This window comes from Aquarana catesbeiana, linkage group LG04, assembly GCF_042186555.1.
Source record: "Aquarana catesbeiana isolate 2022-GZ linkage group LG04, ASM4218655v1, whole genome shotgun sequence".
Taxonomy (NCBI): domain Eukaryota; kingdom Metazoa; phylum Chordata; class Amphibia; order Anura; family Ranidae; genus Aquarana; species Aquarana catesbeiana.
Genome location: NC_133327.1, coordinates 52,536,256 through 52,552,874, shown reverse-complemented (window position 1 = coordinate 52,552,874; position 16,619 = coordinate 52,536,256). Strand labels below are relative to the sequence as shown.

The window sequence follows — 16,619 nt, the reverse complement described above, 5'->3', positions numbered from 1 at the left end:
TGATGAGGACAAGGGCCTCTTCCCGACAACCCTTGCCCGGTGGGTGTCGGGGTCTGCGAGCGGGGGGGCTTACTGGAATCTGAAAGCCCCCTTTAACAAGGGGATCCCCAGATCCTGGCCCCCCCACCCTATGTGAATGGGTATCGGGTACATCGTACCCCTACCCAATCACCAAAAAAGCAGTGAAAAGATGAAAAAAACAAGAGCCAGTTTTTGACAATTCCTTTGTTAGTAAAATAGCTCTGAGCCGCCGTCTCTCCCGATGTGGTCTCTCCTGATGTCATCTCTCCCGGAGCCCTCACCTTTTTCCACCACCGTTTTCTCCCGAGCTGTCATCTCCTGATGTCATCGTCTTCTTCCTCCTCCTGTCATCACCGACGTCTTCTTCTTCTTGCTCGCCGGTTACCTGCTAAAAAAAAAAAAAAAAAACTGGTCTTTTCGTGAAGCTGTCTTCCTCCGTTCTTATGTTCCCCGTTGTCCAGCGTCTCTTATATAGGCATGGGGGGGTGGCCATCCAATGACGTTGCTCGGAGAGCTCGCCCCTTGTGACATGTGACATTGCATGTCACATGGGGTGGGCTCTCTGGGTGACGTTACTGGATGGCCACGCCCCATGCCTATAAAAGAGGCGCCGGAGAGCAGGGAACATAACAACGGAGGAAGACAAAACCAGCCTTTTTTTGTTTTTTAGCGGAGTTGGCGAGGAAGAAGAAGACAGCAGTGACGACGCTAAGGAGGAGGAGGAAAAAGAAGACAACGACACCGGGAGATGACAGCTCGGGGAGAAAGTGGTGGCGGAAAAAGGGGAGGGCACCAGGAGAGACGACATCGGGACAGACGGCGGCTCAGAGCTATTTTACTAATAAATAAATTGTCAAAAACTGGCTCTTGTATTTTTAAACTTTTACACTGCTTTTTTGGTGAATGGGTAGGGGTACGATGTACCTGATACCCATTCACATAGGGTGGGGGGCCGGGATCTGGAGGTCCCCTTGTTAAAGGGGGCTTCCAGATTCCGATAAGCCCCCCGCCTGCAGACCCTGACAACCACCGGGCAAGGGTTGTCGGAAAGAGGCCCTTGTCCTCATCAACATGGGGCAAGGTGCTTTGGGGTGGGGGGGTGCTGCTGAGCCCCCCCTGCCCCAAAGCACCGGTACCCCCCCACGTTGAGGGCATGCGGCCTGGTATGGTTCAGGAGGGGGGCACTCGCTTGTCCCCTCCCTTTCCTGACCTGCCGGGCGACATGCTCGGATAAGGGTCTGGTATGGATTTTGGGGGGGAACCCTATGCCGTTTTTTAAAAAAATTTTGGTGTGGGGGTCCACTCTGAATCCATAGTAAACCCAAAGGGCTTTACCCTATGCCATTTTTTTCACAATTTTTTTTTCAACATTCAGCTTTCAGCTGGGAAGCCCGCTGACAGCTGATGACTCATTGGTTGCTAAGGACCCGGTGGCCGACTTCCCGGCCCCATCCTTAGCAACCAGATTTATAAAGTGTGTTTTACAGTGTGTTTAAAGAGGAAAAAAAAACGTAAAATGCATGAAAACTGCTGGTTTAAAAACGCAAAATGTACTGAAAAAACGCATCAAACACAGCTGCATAGTTGTGAACCTAGACTTACTGGAAATAAAGATGCAGTGTTGCTACATGGTTTTGTGCTCTCCTTTTGTGTTCTTATTTATACGTTGTTAAATTTTTATTGGCTGAAGATTTGTTTGATTGTAGATCTGGGACAAGCGCATGGCGAAAGAAGCGCGGCGTGTCATTAACGGCCCTCACATCTGCGGCCCTGGAATTGACATCAGGGTGAGTGTGTCTCGGCCTGATCTCATGGTACACATTAATGAGCTGCTGTTAATCTGTTGCTTGTCCTATTTTAAGTAATTTAGGAACAGATTTATTATTTGTATGCATCTTGCATAATAAAGGAGCCCATATGAAAATGAACGTAAATCGGCATTTGCATAATAATTGAGCCCATAAGAAAGTTAATATAAAAGTGCTCCTAGGTACTTGTTCTGTCCTCTCTATACATTTCCTTATGTTCAACTCGACATGCAGCTAAACTCTCCTGTTCGGCAATAAGCAAGACTGAATGTAATCTTGAAGCTTTATTAACCATTTCAGCACCGGAAGGTTTTACTCCCTTCATGACCAGGCCATTTAACGACCGAATGACGGCTACAGCACGGACAACTAGTTCTGGGAGGCCGTCATATGACAGCCTCCCGTGATCACGCCCTCTGCGGGTGTGGGCGGCACGGTCTGTGATCAAAGATTGAGGTAAAGAGCCAATCAGCAGCTCTTTACCATGTGATCAGCTGTGTCCAGTCACAGCTGATCACAGATGTAAACAGAAGCCAGTTATCGGCACTCCTTTCCTCCTGCTGACAGCATGAGGAGAGAAGAAGAAAGCCGATTAAAAATGGACATGTACACTTCTAAGAGTTACATAGTAGGTGAGGTTGAAAAAAAAGACACGAGTCCATCAAGTCCAACCTATGTGTGTGATTATATGTCAGCATTACATATTGTATCCCTGTATTTTGTGGTCGTTCAGGTGCTTATCTAATAGTTTTTTGAAACTATCGATGCTCCCCACTGAGACCACCGCCTGTGGAAGGGAATTCCACATCCTTCCTGCTCTTACAGTAAAGAACCCTCTACGTAGTTTAAGGTTAAACCTCTTTTCTTCTAATTTTAATGAGTGGCCACGTGTTTTGTTAAACTCCCCTCCTGCGAAAAAATTTTATCCCTATTGTGGGGTCACCAGTACGGTATTTATAAATTGAAATCATATCCCCTCTCAAGCGTCTCTTCTCCAGAGAGAATAAGTTCAGAGCTCGCAACCTTTCCTCATAACTAAGATCCTCCAGACCCTTTATTAGCTTTGTTGCCCTTCTTTGTACTCGCTCCATTTCCAGTACATCCTTCCTGAGGACTGGTGCCCAGAACTGGACAGCATACTCCAGGTGCGGCCAGGGCACTAATTATCAGTGCAGTCCCAACAGTGCTGCCAATAAGTGCCCACCAGTGCCGCATCATCAGTGCCCATCGGTGCAGTCTATCGGTGCCCATCGGTGCAGTCTATCGGTGCCCATTGGTGCAGTCTATCGGTGCCCATTGGTGCAGTCTATCGGTGCCCATCGGTGCAGTCTATTGGTGCAGCCTATCAGTGCCCATCGGTGCAGTCTATCAGTGCCCATCGGTGCAGTCTATCAGTGCCCATCGGTGCAGTCTATCAGTTCCCTGTGTCCTATGCCTACATACTTTTTCTAACAGATGTCCCTCGTTCCCATCTCAAAAAGGTGGGAGGTACGCATACAATTAATGTATAAAACATAGAGAACACAATGAAATAACTAGGCTGCAGGCGGCAATACGACCATGCTTACCAGCAATACTGCTGGCAGGGAATGTAAGTTCAGTCCACAACATGCGCTGCATATATGATGCCAGTTCCTAAAATGGAGCCTGAGCTCCCATGATGTGCCTGTTTCATTTTCTTAGCCTAAAGGAATGATAGGAGATTTTTATTAAACTTGAACAGTCTTTGGCTTCTGCAAAACAGTGAATTAATGCAGGGCTCCATCTAGTGGCCAAATTGAATATTGCGGTCTGAATTTCCCTACTGGAGGCAGAATAGTACTCTTATAATTTCTAGGACAGCTCTGAGGTTAAAGTACATCCCTAAGTAAGTGCATGAAGAGGTGGCAAAATAGAAAAAAAAAAGTGGTGGACATTCATTTTTGGCTGTACAATCATACAAAACTACCATTGGCACTTTGGTTGAAAAATGCAACCAAAAATGAATAACATATTTCTTATTATAGCCGTTTTTAAAGCACTGATAATGCCCCCAAGGAGCTTACAATCTAGAGTCTCACATGCATACACACATACTAGGGCCAGATTAGACAGGAGCCAATTAACCGACCAGCATGTCTTCAGAGTGTGGAAGGAAACTCATACAAACGTCATGCAACTTTCTGTGATGGGATGGCAACAATGCTGCATTGCTCCTGAATTCGGAGTAGAGTTGTCACTCTCATGTTGGCTGTGCCTGCTTACGCTAAAGTGGAATATACAAATGTTGCAGGGGCTTAGCTATCATTATTGTCACTGCTGAGTCACAAGCCTATCAATCAGCACCTGGTCACACCCAGTCCCGCCCACTGCTTTCTGGATTGACAGCATTGCCTCTGTTGCCGAGACCCTTCAACTGTGAGCTGCAGAGCCTGGGAAGAGGAGCGTGTGAGACATAAACGAAGGAGGATTTGGCTCAGTTAGGGAAGATTAAAAGATGAAGGAAGATTTTTCCTTACTTTATGAGGCTTGCGCATCATATTATTGAGGATATTATTATAATTATTAATATGGATTTATATAGCTCCTACAGTGTGCACAGCTGTTTACAATATAAAGGGAGACCGTACAATTACAATACAGTTCAATATAATAGAATTAGGAGGGACCTGCTCATGTAGCTTACAATCTAAAGTGAAAAGGGGGGAAGTGCTGTGGGTAAAGATCTGATAGAGGTTGTTGACATACAGATTTAAGGTGGAGGTGGGGTAGGCTTTCCTGAATAAGTGAGTTTTCAAAGATCGGCTAAAGGCAGACAGGGTAGGAGTTAACTGGATGGATTGAGATAGGGAGTTCCAGAGGATGGTAATGTTTCTGGAGAAGTCCTGGAGGTGAGCATGGAAAGAGATAATTAGGCCTGGTTCACGCCTATGCATTTTTTAGTGCGTTTTCCGTTTTGCAGACACAAACTACAGTCCATGTAACATGGGTCATGTTCACATCTGTGCATTTTATGGAAAGAGCCAGGGACTTTTTTTTTTTCTGGTTTTTGGTTCCATAGACTTCAATGGATCAAAATTGTGTATTGAAAAATGCAAAATGCACCTGGAATATGCAAATTGCCACCTGAATAGGTGTGAACCAGGCCTTTAGGGAGCCTTGGGAGAAGCGGAGAGGACGATTTGTTCGATATCTCAAGATGGGCAAGATGAGCATCATACAGTAACAGCATATGGTTCCATGTTTTGTCTCTGTCATACAGAGCCTTTAGTTGTAGTGAGGAACTTTACTGCATGTAAGCACCACAAGCAAAGACATATATTCATAGCAAACTCCCCCTTCCATCCATGTCGCCATGCTTTATTTTGTTGAGAAATTACTTGGAAAAACACCCCCGCTAGCATTTCTGGCCATTGCCATCTTGAGTAAGGGCAAATGATTCATGTAGCATTTACTTCCTGGAATCCATCTGCCCTTAGCTCAAGCATGCATGCAGGAGTGTGTGTTTAGCTGGGAAAACCCCTTCTCCTCTCCTCTCCTTCTGAAGACTCCTGGGATGTATGACCTTGTTTGCCTATACAAGCAACCAGGAAGTAACTGAAGAACTGTAAAAAAAGAAAAGAAAAAGAAAGAAGTTTAAAAAAGTAATTAATAGTAGTAATATAGTAATATGATATTTATATTATCCTATCTATTTACTAATGCTAGCAGCATGAGGATTAAAAATAATGAATGTTGATTGGGAGAGTAAAGTTCCACTTTAACATGAAAAGTCCATACATAGAAGGGTGCAGAAAGATCAGTTTGCAGCAAAAAAATCTTCACCAAAAATATATATCTATTCTGACCACTAGATGGCAGTATAATAATAACTGCTTGAATACAGGTTGTTTCGTTAGTGGCTTGAGTTTTTCTATAATGGGAATATACTGTTATTTTACTGTATAATTCATTTAGTTAGAACTAAGAAATGGTGGAAAAAACCTGCGCTAATGAGCAAAACACAGTAAATAAAAATTACTTAAATTCACAAAAATGCAGCTGCAACAAAATACACCAAATATCCATAAAGTAAAAAACATATAAATTAAAATTTGTGCGCTAGCAAAATATATAATGAAGTAGTACAATTAGGAAGCTCCTTGGGATAATACCTGGAGCCACAATGTGTTTAAATCCCAACACAAAAAAAATATCAAAACGGCAGATACAAGTAGTGCATTAAATCATATCTCCATAAAAAATGAAACAATGAAAGAATGTAAAAAATATTTGAAAAGAGGTGAAAGTTCTGAAGGTACGAATGGTCACTCAATCATTTAAAAACACCACATTCAGTCCATGAAACCAAGATTAGCAAAAATAAGTGAAAAAGAAAAAAGGAGACGTTCCTTTGGTGTGCCACATCAAAAGCAGAAAAGTGAAAAGGTGCGAGAGCACTTCCAAGCCACCATTGATTGCAGGAGAGGAGTAATGGATGTGCCCTTACCCCATTCGTTGGACCTCCTCTATGGCGAGGTCATACGGGCTTGCAGATATATCCCTCTGCGGGGACAGATGGAATATTGGTGTCCGGGTCTTGTTAGCGTGCACCACCGACTCCGAGCTGATCCGACTGCTACAGCATCAGAAGGGAGACTCAGGATTCGGAGGATCCATAATTAGGAAAAGAAGGGGAAAACTCCAATAGTGTAGTAGTAATATCAGGGATTTATTAGTTAAATAAAGCGAAGGTATGTATACAAAAAATTCAAGTATGAAAATCATTAGATCTAAAAAGCCAGCATAAAAAAGCAGAGGCTGAACGCCCGTGCAAACAAAGAACACGTGATGGCAAGCACTGCGAGGCCACGCCCTACATGTTTCGTCATACGTGACGAATAATCCCTGATATTACTACTACACTATTGGAGTTTTCCCCTTCTTTTCTTAATTATGGATCCTCCGAATCCTGAGTCTCCCTTCTGATGCTGTAGCAGTCGGATCAGCTCGGAGTCGGTGGTGCACGCTAACAAGACCCGGACACCAATATTCCATCTGTCCCCGCAGAGGGTTATATCTGCAAGCCCGTATGACCTCGCCATAGAGGAGGTCCAACGAATGGGGTAAGGGCACATCCATTACTCCTCTCCTGCAATCAATGGTGGCTTGGAAGTGCTCTCGCACCTTTTCACTTTTCTGCTTTTGATGTGGCACACCAAAGGAACGTCTCCTTTTTTCCTTTTCTTTTTCACTTATTTTTGCTAATCTTGGTTTCATGGACTGAATGTGGTGTTTTTAAATGATTGAGTGACCATTCGTACCTTCAGAACTTTCACCTCTTTTCAAATATTTTTTACATTCTTTCATTGTTTCATTTTTTATGGAGATATGATTTAATGCACTACTTGTATCTGCCGTTTTGATATTTTTTTTGTGTTGGGATTTAAACACATTGTGGCTCCAGGTATTATCCCAAGGAGCTTCCTAATTGTACTACTTCATTATATATTTTGCTAGTGTACAAATTTTAATTTATTTATAATTCATTTACACTTATACAATATCAGACTTTGCATTTAAGGCAGTATTCATTTCAGCAGTTCTTTCACCTTCTTGTGCTTTGGGTTTCATACGGGTTTTAACGGCAAGTTTCATTGCGTCTACTGCGTGTTCTCGCACATGACAGAACCACACTTCTTGCTTAGTGCATTTGGAGTGGCATTAACAATGAATGGCACCACAGGTGTAATACACAAATTTCCAGCGTACTAGGTCAAATTGCCTCTCATTTTTCTTTTTTTTTTTTTTTTTTTTTTTTTTTTTTTATTTATATCCACCCTTCTATTGCTCTCAGTCTCCTCCATATCTCCAAATTGCTATTTTTTTGCTATTGTGATGCTGTTGGAGGGTGGCTACGCTTGTCCTCTATATGTAGGAATGTAGCCACCCTCTTTTGCTCACTCCCCAAATAGACTATGGACTACAGGATGTGTTATGTACATAGAGCAACTAACATGCGCTGCTCTTTCCAAATACATAGAAGTGGGGTGGGGGAGAGAATAGGTTCAGGAGCTCAATACATTACAAGGCTGCAGAAAAATACAGCAAAAAAACAATTTCATGAACAAAAAGATTAGAGGGACATTAAAGTGTTACTAAACCCACAACAGTAAAATCAGTCTGTATATGCAGTGAACATACCTGTTATACTCACTGTGAAACCTAAGGGGTTAATCCTCTGCATTGTGTAAAAAGGCTGTTTGATCCTCTCTTCTCTGATCCTCCCATTCTTTTACTATCCCCAATCCATCTGCTGATAGAACAGAGACTAGGGGACAAGCTGCACATGCTCAGTTTGGCGTGTATTGCTAGAGAATTTTTTCTTTTTCTCTTGGTGGGGTGCACGTGATCAGCACAGGGCCAATCAGCACTGTCCAGACAGAGGGTCAGGGGTCCTGCAGCCTCATAGGACAGTAAAATCAGAATTAAAACTCCTCCTACAAGCTTTAACCAGACACAGATAGAAGTCACATGACTGCTATATACAGCTGATGAGAAAGGGTATTTAGCAGTTTCTATTTACTAAAACGATTTCATTTCCATGTTCTGTGTACTTTGGGAGACCAGATATAGGGAATGCAAGGTCCTGGGTTTAGTAACACTTTAAGTAGTGAATGTGTATAGATGATATTTGGAGAATAAGGATATTATTTAGTGTCAGTTTAAGCCCTTGTTCTACTCAGCTCATCATGGGCTTGGATCAGCCATGCTGGTACCTTCAGGTGCCCTACTGTGAGTGTGGCTAAGGGCCCTTTCACACGGATCTGTTTTTCATGTGTTTTTTGGGTAAAAAAACAGAAGAAAAATGCATCCCTTGAAATCTTATGGTACTCTTCACACCAGTGCGCTGTGGGTATGGTGCGTTTTTAAAAGTCCTGCATGCTTCCTTCTTTTTAGCGTGCTTAACCATTTTAATACCGGGCACTTTACCCCTCCCCTCCCCCCCCCCCCACTTCCTGCCCAGGCCAATTTTTAGCTTTCAGCGCTGTCACACTTTGAATGAATTGCGCGATCATGCAACACTGTACCCATATGACATTTTTTATAATTTTTTTTAACACAAACAGAGCTTTCTTTTAGTGGTATTTAATTACTACAAGATTTTTTTATCTTTTGCTAAATAAACAACGACTGAAAAATATGCAAAAAAATGTGTTTTTCTTTATTTCTGTTTTAAAATTTTGCAAATAAATAATCTTTCTTCATGAATTTAGGCCAAAATGTATTCTGCTACATTTCTTTGGTGAAAATAACCCAAATCGGTGTATATTTTTTAGACTGTAGGAAAGTTAGAGAGTCCACAAACTAGGGTATATATCTGAACATTGATCAATCCTGATGTACTGATGGCCTTACTCATTTTTTAAGGCCAGGACAGTACAAATATCCCCACATGACCCCTTTTTGAACTGTAGACGGTCCAAGGTATTTAGTAAGAGGCATGGTGATTTTTTTAAAGTTGTAATTTTTTTTTTTTTCTTCTATACTGCTACTTGTATAGTACAGTGTCATCATATAACTGTTGTGGTAGTGATCAGGGAGACTAACTGGTGACAGTATGTAAAAAAAAAAAAAAAAAAATGTAGTAATTTTATTCTTTATTACTTTTTATTTTTTTATTTTTTTACAATTTTTCTTTTTAACACACTGTGACCAGAGCAATATAATGTTACCATAGTAACCTTGTACTACTCTGGGGAAGTGATCAGGATTTTTTCTTTTTACACATTATGATTGCTTATACCAATACATTTTATTGGTAAATCAATAATTTTTACTGAATGAAACTGATTCATTCAGTGAGTATTGATGTGATTAGCTGTGATTGGTCCTGTCTGTATCATGTGATCACTGTGACCAATCACAGCTAGCAACACAATTGTATACATTGGTGGGCATGAAAGGAAACCATCCATTGTTTACAATTGTCAAGTGATCTGCTGTGATTGATCACGGCGATCACATGGTACTGGCATAAGGCCCGTACAGTGATCTCTCATTGGCGGGTGACAGATTTCACCTACAGGGCCACGCTTGAGGAGTGTTCTGGGAGGACGTTATAGGACATTCACCCAGAATGAGGAAAGTCCTGCCCAGCCGTCATTTGACTGTAGGCCGGGCGGGAACTGGTTAAAAACTGGACTAAAAACACCCCCCCCCATTGAAATAAATGGAAAATGCATAAAGAACAACACAATTTTTGGTGCATTTTTTGAGCCACATGTCTAAGTTTCACAGGTGCATAATTGAAATCAGGAGTAAAAAAAAAAAAAAAAACGCAGCAAAAACCCATATGCGTTTTACTGCATTTTTTTTTTTCAATGAAGCAGTGTGAAAGGGCCCTAACTCTGGATCTTTTGGATAGTGAAGTATGTAAAGCTCTGAGTATGATGAGAAGTCCAGGCCTGTGAACAGAGCTCACCCCAGGGCATCTCCGGCATTAGGAAGACTATTTTTTCACCAATATGACTTCTTGTAGCACATTCCATCAGGGAAGAGCAGTCGCACTGTAAGCTTCTTTTTACATGACAAACCGCATTCACACATATGGAGACAAAGGTTTCGATTGGTTGTTGTGCTGTTACTATTGTTTGTCATTTGCAAATTTTTCTCCCACATACAGAACAACTATGTCCTCACCGCCTCCTGGGTGGCACACAACGCTTTGCAGCTGTGGGACTTCCGCACCGGTAATCTGCTACAAGACATCCTGTTTCCAGCGCCCCACCTTCAGGGCGAGTTCCTGTATGCAGCCAGATTCTGTACGGATAGCGTGGTGCTTGCTGGGGGAAGCGGAACCTGCAGCGCTCGTGCGGCCAATATCAAGACTCAAGAGGTAAGATAATAACAGATAATACTTATCTCACCTACAGACTTCTCACCAGTACAATAACCATTTGTCTGCATATCTTCTCATTCATGCACTGCAATGAGACGATAAATTAAATTGGACCTTCACTCTAAAGCCTGGTACTCATTTTTTTTTTTTTGTTCAACCCAGCATGCTTAGCAGGAACACAAGATCTTCATCTTCTCCCCTGTCAGAACGGCGATCTGTCTCTCTTGGGAACATTGGATCCGCCTCACCCGCTGATTGGCTCCCCTCTATCCAATCAGCGTGCGATCGCGGTGCACGTGCGCCACCCAGTGGCTATTGCACGAAATCACATTCAGGTACGTGATTTCGTGCAATAGAGCCGACCTACCACAGTACATATACACTAGGTGGTCGGTAAGCAGTTAAGGTATAAAAAATCCTCTGTAATCACTTCCGTCCCCTAAATACTTAGATGAGCCCGATCCCAGTCTGGGGCTGTTCCTGAGAGTAGCAGATCTCTCCCCCTCCTCACTGGAAATAGAAGCAACAGTGGGAGCCATTGGCTCTAGCTGCTGTCAATCAAATCCTGTGAGGAGTGTGTGGGGGCGGGGCTTAGTAGCAATGTGTGTGTGTGTCAATAGACACGCATAGCCTGTTTTAGGACTGAGCCTGAACAAGTGCCCCCATAGAAAGCAGCGGCTTCCTCGGGGGGCACTCAGAAAGGAGTGGGACCCAGGAGCGCCGGCGGGGGACCAAAGAGGAGGATTGGGGATGTTCTGAGCAGAACCATTACACAGGGTAAGTACGTATAACATGTTTTTTATTTAAAAAAACAAAACTTTTAGACTTTGCACAAATTTTATTTTGATACTCTGGGAATGTATTTAGCGGATTTAAACTTACAGGTAGAATAGACTTGACCAGGCCACAAGGAAGCAAATAGGAGAAGTTCATGGTCAGGGTTTAGATAACTTTAACAACGCGTTTCACATTTACGTTGAATGGCTCTCCTGTATGAGGGTATTAGGGGAGATTTAGATGATATCGTGTTTTGTGTCACATAGCCTTTGTATTGTGTTTTCTGGTTGCTGTGAGCACAGATAATCTAGGATTAATTTCTGGCTTTACTCCTATTTCTCAACACTCTGAATAAGGAGCGAAGGTGTAAGATTCGGGGAAGGTATAGAACATAACGTGCTCTAATTCAGACATGTAATGTGACTCCAAACAAAGACGCACAGTTTGTGTATGGAACATACGTGTGTGTTTAGTATTCAGCACGGAGGTCACATTCCTGGATAATCCCATTCCCATTGTACATATCAACTCCAATCCCAGAGAAACTCAGATAACTACAACTGATTGAAGCTGATTACTCTCTAAGCCTCGGTTCACATCACTGCGCACTGCGTTCTGCATGTAAGGCAGTCCATTCATTTTAACGGGATGCCTTACCCGCAGAAAAGTGGGGGAAAAAATCGCTGATCCTTTTTTCAAATCGCGCCATGGCATTTTGCCGATGCGTAGGGGTGCCATTAAGAATTAAGAGCAGCGCATTTTGCCTGTGGGTCAGAAATGCATGTAAATTTGAGAGCATTCCTAACCCACACAAGTGTGAACCTAGGCTAAAGGGTCAGCATTGCCCACAGGCATGGAAGAATTCAGGAATTTTAAGATCTTAGTCAGAACCCACTGGAACTATCTTGCCAGGAAGCTGTGGATTGGCAATAATAAGGAGCTGAGGCATTCCTTGCCACGCAACCACAGGTATACACCTCCCTCTATATGTAGGGTGGGGGTATGCCTTAGCCATTTATGAATGTCGGTCTGCAGAGACAGCTTTCCGGCGAGATATCTCAGGTGGGCTTGGATTAAGATCCATACATGCTTTAGATCAGTGGTCTCCAAACTGCAGCCTTGGGGTCAGATGTAGCCCTTTGCTTGCCTTTATCTGGCCCTCAGGGGACTGTATCCCCCACTGATACAAGGCACTGTTTCTCCCACTGACATTAACAATGGAACATAATTCCTGCCACTGACACCAATGATGCGGCACTTTTCTGCCCACTGACACCAACAATGGAATACTATTCCCCCCACTGACAACAATGATGGGGCACCATTCCTCTCACGAATGGTGTTATTGATGCCAAGACATTTTCTACTCCCACTGGCCACAGTCCGGCCCCTCTAAAGTTTGAAGAATAGTAAACTGGCCATTTGTTTAGGAAGTTTGGAGACCCCTGCTTTAGATCATTCCTGCTGGTAAGTGATACACTAAATAGCCAAGAGTGTGTACATACCCCTTTTAAATATATGAGTTGAGGTGTCTCCATTGAAGGGCACAATTGTGCTCTTCCAACCTTGTGGTAACAGTTTGGTGAAGGCCCTTTTTTGTTCCAACATGATGGTGCCCCTGTGTACAAAGCCAGCTCCATAAAGACCTTGTTAGATGAGTTTGGTGTGGAGGAACCCGAGTGACCCCAACAGAGCCCTGACCTTAACCCTACTGAACACTTTTGGAATAAATAGGAACACCAACTCCAATCCAGGTCTTTTCATCAAACATCAGTACCTGATCTCACCAACGTTCTTTTGAAGCACAGATTCCCATAGACGCCCTCCAAAATCATGTGGAAAGCTCTCCCTTAACAATTAAATCTGTTATAAGGGGACCAACTCCATATTAATGACCATGGTTTTGGAATGGGATGTCCAATTAGCTAATATAAGTGTGATGGGCAGTTGTCCATAAACTTTTGGCCATAATGTATTTTATTTAGAGGTAGAGTATGATTGGTGGAGTTAACCTTTGGTGTCTTATTCCTCTTGAAGGTTACAACATACATTTTACGCCAGTACACCTTCTTAGTATGCAGAGTGATGTATTAGAACTCTGGTTATAATAGCCAATGTTTGGGGACTGTGCAGGGTCCCTTTAACAAGGCATTATGTGGCTACAGTGAGATCCATCTGCCATAGTTTCTGGCTATGGAGTTCTGTATGGTTTCACTGCCTCACTGGCTGTTGCCACCCTTTGCCTTACATTTCCCTTAAAGTTGAATTCTGCGTTTTACATAGTTACGTGGGTCCAATTATTGGTGATACCAATGTAACTATGCATATACCATACCTGTGAGATCCCTATAGAAGCTGAAAATAGCTGTAGTATACATTGTTTTCCAGTGGTTTCCATTAGCTTCTGAGTCCTGTGTTGATTGGCTGCCCAGCTGCATTATGGACACAGGAGGTTGTTTGCTCAGCATGGGCACCATTCAGCGAATGCTTTTCACATTCTCTAATTGGGCAAAGTGACGAGGCGCCACGGTGATGTCACACTCCCCACCTTGTCCAATCAGAGAATGCTTGGCATCTATTGAGAAAATGCAAAACATTCTCTGAATGGCGCCCGTGCCAAGCAGCTGACCTCTTGTGTGTCTCCAGTACAGCTAAGGGGTTTTTTTTTCACTCTTTTAGCTCTAAACCTAACTGCTTCAAGGCTGCAGCACTTTTATCTCCGTTCTGGTCCTACTATGTAGTGAATTATTAATCTGGAACAATGTTTGAGCCAGTTAACCTATTGTAATGGCTGCAGTGAATATGCAGGACTGAGAGCTATAAGACACTATAAGAAAACATAAACTCTCCAACATTTTCAAAAACAAAAATTATTCATGTAAATTTTTTTTTATCCTTTACAGGTCCTTGGAGAGGTGTCCTTGTCCCACAAAGCTGTGCAGACAGTAGACGCTGCCCCTAGTGGCCAGGCCATGGCAGTAGCAGGAGTTGGAGGAAATCTTCACATCGCAGAGCTCTGCTGACCTTAAAGATAGGATGATTGTCATGGCCATAATGACCAAAGATGTAGAGTGCAGGGTTTTTTGGAAATTATTTGGAGAAATGTATTTTTTTATAAGCAGGTTCATTAACTTTATTGTTTAACATAGTTCTATGTATCAGTCCTTTAAAGTGTTAACAAGTTGCATTTCTATGTATTCTTTCTTTACAATGTATCCAGTAAATACAGACGATGGTTAAGCCTCTTTGCTGCTTAAGCATCTGGTTTTATTCCACTGAATTACATTCGGCTCGCTCCACTGAAGATGTTGAGTGAGGAGCATTAGTTCCTGGTGCCAGCAGATGCACTAAAGCTATAAACAAACACACTTGTGTACTGGGAGCCAAATATTCAATGTAGGACATGGTGCATGCTGGGAGATAGTGTACCATACTCCTGAACAGGGCCCTATAGTACAAGGGGCCCTATTGAGAGAATACAGCCATTAGATGGTTAGAAAGGAGGAGGTCTTCTCTTCTACCACTCATCATTCTCGGAGAAAAGAATGCCTGGTGTGCTTTTGTTTGCTCCACCCAGTCATCCAACAAGTAATGGAGCCAGGATGCTAGCCTTGGAGCTCCCACCAAAAGAAGTCACAAAGTGTTAAGATTATGTTTTAGGGACAGGTTAAGTATAATTGTTACGTTTCATGGGCAAAATAAAAGATGAAAAGGTCTGGAAAATAAAAACAAATGAGACCGAAGCACCAAAGGACTGAAAATCTGCAATATATTACATTTTCTGCTCTTCAGTTTAGATACACTTTAACCTTTTCAGCCCGGGAAGGTTGTACCCCCTTCATGACCAGGCCATTTTTTCCGATACAGCATTTTAACTGACAATTGCGTGGTCATGCGACACTGTACACAAATAAAATTTATGTCCTTTTTTCCCACAAATAGAGCTTTCTTTTGGTGATATTTGATTTAAACAAAAAAAGACCGACAATTTTGAAAAAAAAATCAATATTTTTTACTTTATGCTATAAAACACTTTCAATAAAAAAATGTAAAAAATCAAATTTCCTCATCAGTTTAGGCCAATATGTATTCTTCTACATATTTTTGGTAAAAGAAAATCCCAATAAGCGTATCGTGTATTGCGTATATATGTGCAAAAGTTATAGCGTCTATAAACTATGGGTTATTTTTATAGATATAGATTATAGATTTTTTTTTTTTTTTTACTAGTAGTGGCGGTGATCAGCGATTTTTAGTCAGACTGGGACATTGTGGCAGACAAATCTGACACTAAGGCTACTTTCACACTGTGGCCGTGTTGGCGGTAAATCGCTGCTCGCTTTAGCAGCAATTTAGTTTTTACTTTTCGCCCACTAGCATGGTGCTTTTTAACCCCCGCTAGCGGCCTTACAAGGGGTTAAAAGCTTTTGTGTTGTAACACTTCCGAAGTGCTTTTTAGGAGCTTCGGAAAGCGCTGCTCTTTCATTCCAATGGGCAGGGGCTGTTTAGGAGTGCTCCCAAACTGCCCCAAAGATGATGCTAGCAGGACTTTTTTTCCCGTCCCGAAAGTGCACTGTCCCAGTGTGAAAGCACCCAGGCTTTCACACTAGGGTGACATGGGAGGCAGTTTTCAGGCACTTTACAGATGCTATTTTTAGCGCTAAAATGCCTAAAAACGGCCTTCAGTGTGAAAGTAGCCTAAGTGACTCTTTTTGGGGACTAGTGACATCAATACAGTGATCAGTGCTAAAAAAAAAATGCACTGTCATTGTACTAATGACACTGGCAGGGAAGGGGTTAACATCAGGGGTGATCAAAGGGTTAAATGTGTTTCCTAGGAGTGCTTTCTAACAGTGGGGAGGTACTTTGACTGGGGGAAGACAGAGATCTGTGTTCCTGCCTAGCAGAAACAAAAGATCTTCATTTTCCCCTCTCACAGAATGGCAATCTGCCTTGTTTACATAGGCAGACTGCCGTTCTGCCTCTCATGGGAAAGATCGCAGGGTGCAGGTGAACATTGGGTCTGCTGGACCCGCTGATTAGCCCCCGCTGTGTGCAATTACACAGCAGGAGCGGGTCACTGGTGGCGCGCCCCAGGCCGAAACTAGAAATCACGTACAGCTATGTGATTTCGCCCAGGAGGGCTGCCCTGC

General features: G+C 42.7%; 1 protein-coding gene across 2 annotated transcripts in view; it reads left to right on the top strand.

The window, feature by feature from the left end:
• LOC141139242 (uncharacterized) overlaps nt 1-14,711 on the top strand; it is a 67,380-nt gene extending 52,669 nt beyond the window's left edge. For both annotated transcript variants that reach the window (XM_073625180.1, XM_073625179.1), the window contains 3 exons: nt 1,728-1,808; nt 10,474-10,686; nt 14,370-14,711. In XM_073625180.1, the coding sequence (XP_073481281.1) occupies nt 1,728-1,808; nt 10,474-10,686; nt 14,370-14,489 (414 nt within the window). In that variant the 3' untranslated portion in view covers nt 14,490-14,711. The remainder of the gene's footprint in view (nt 1-1,727; nt 1,809-10,473; nt 10,687-14,369) is intronic.
• Nucleotides 14,712-16,619: the final 1,908 nt, after the last annotated feature.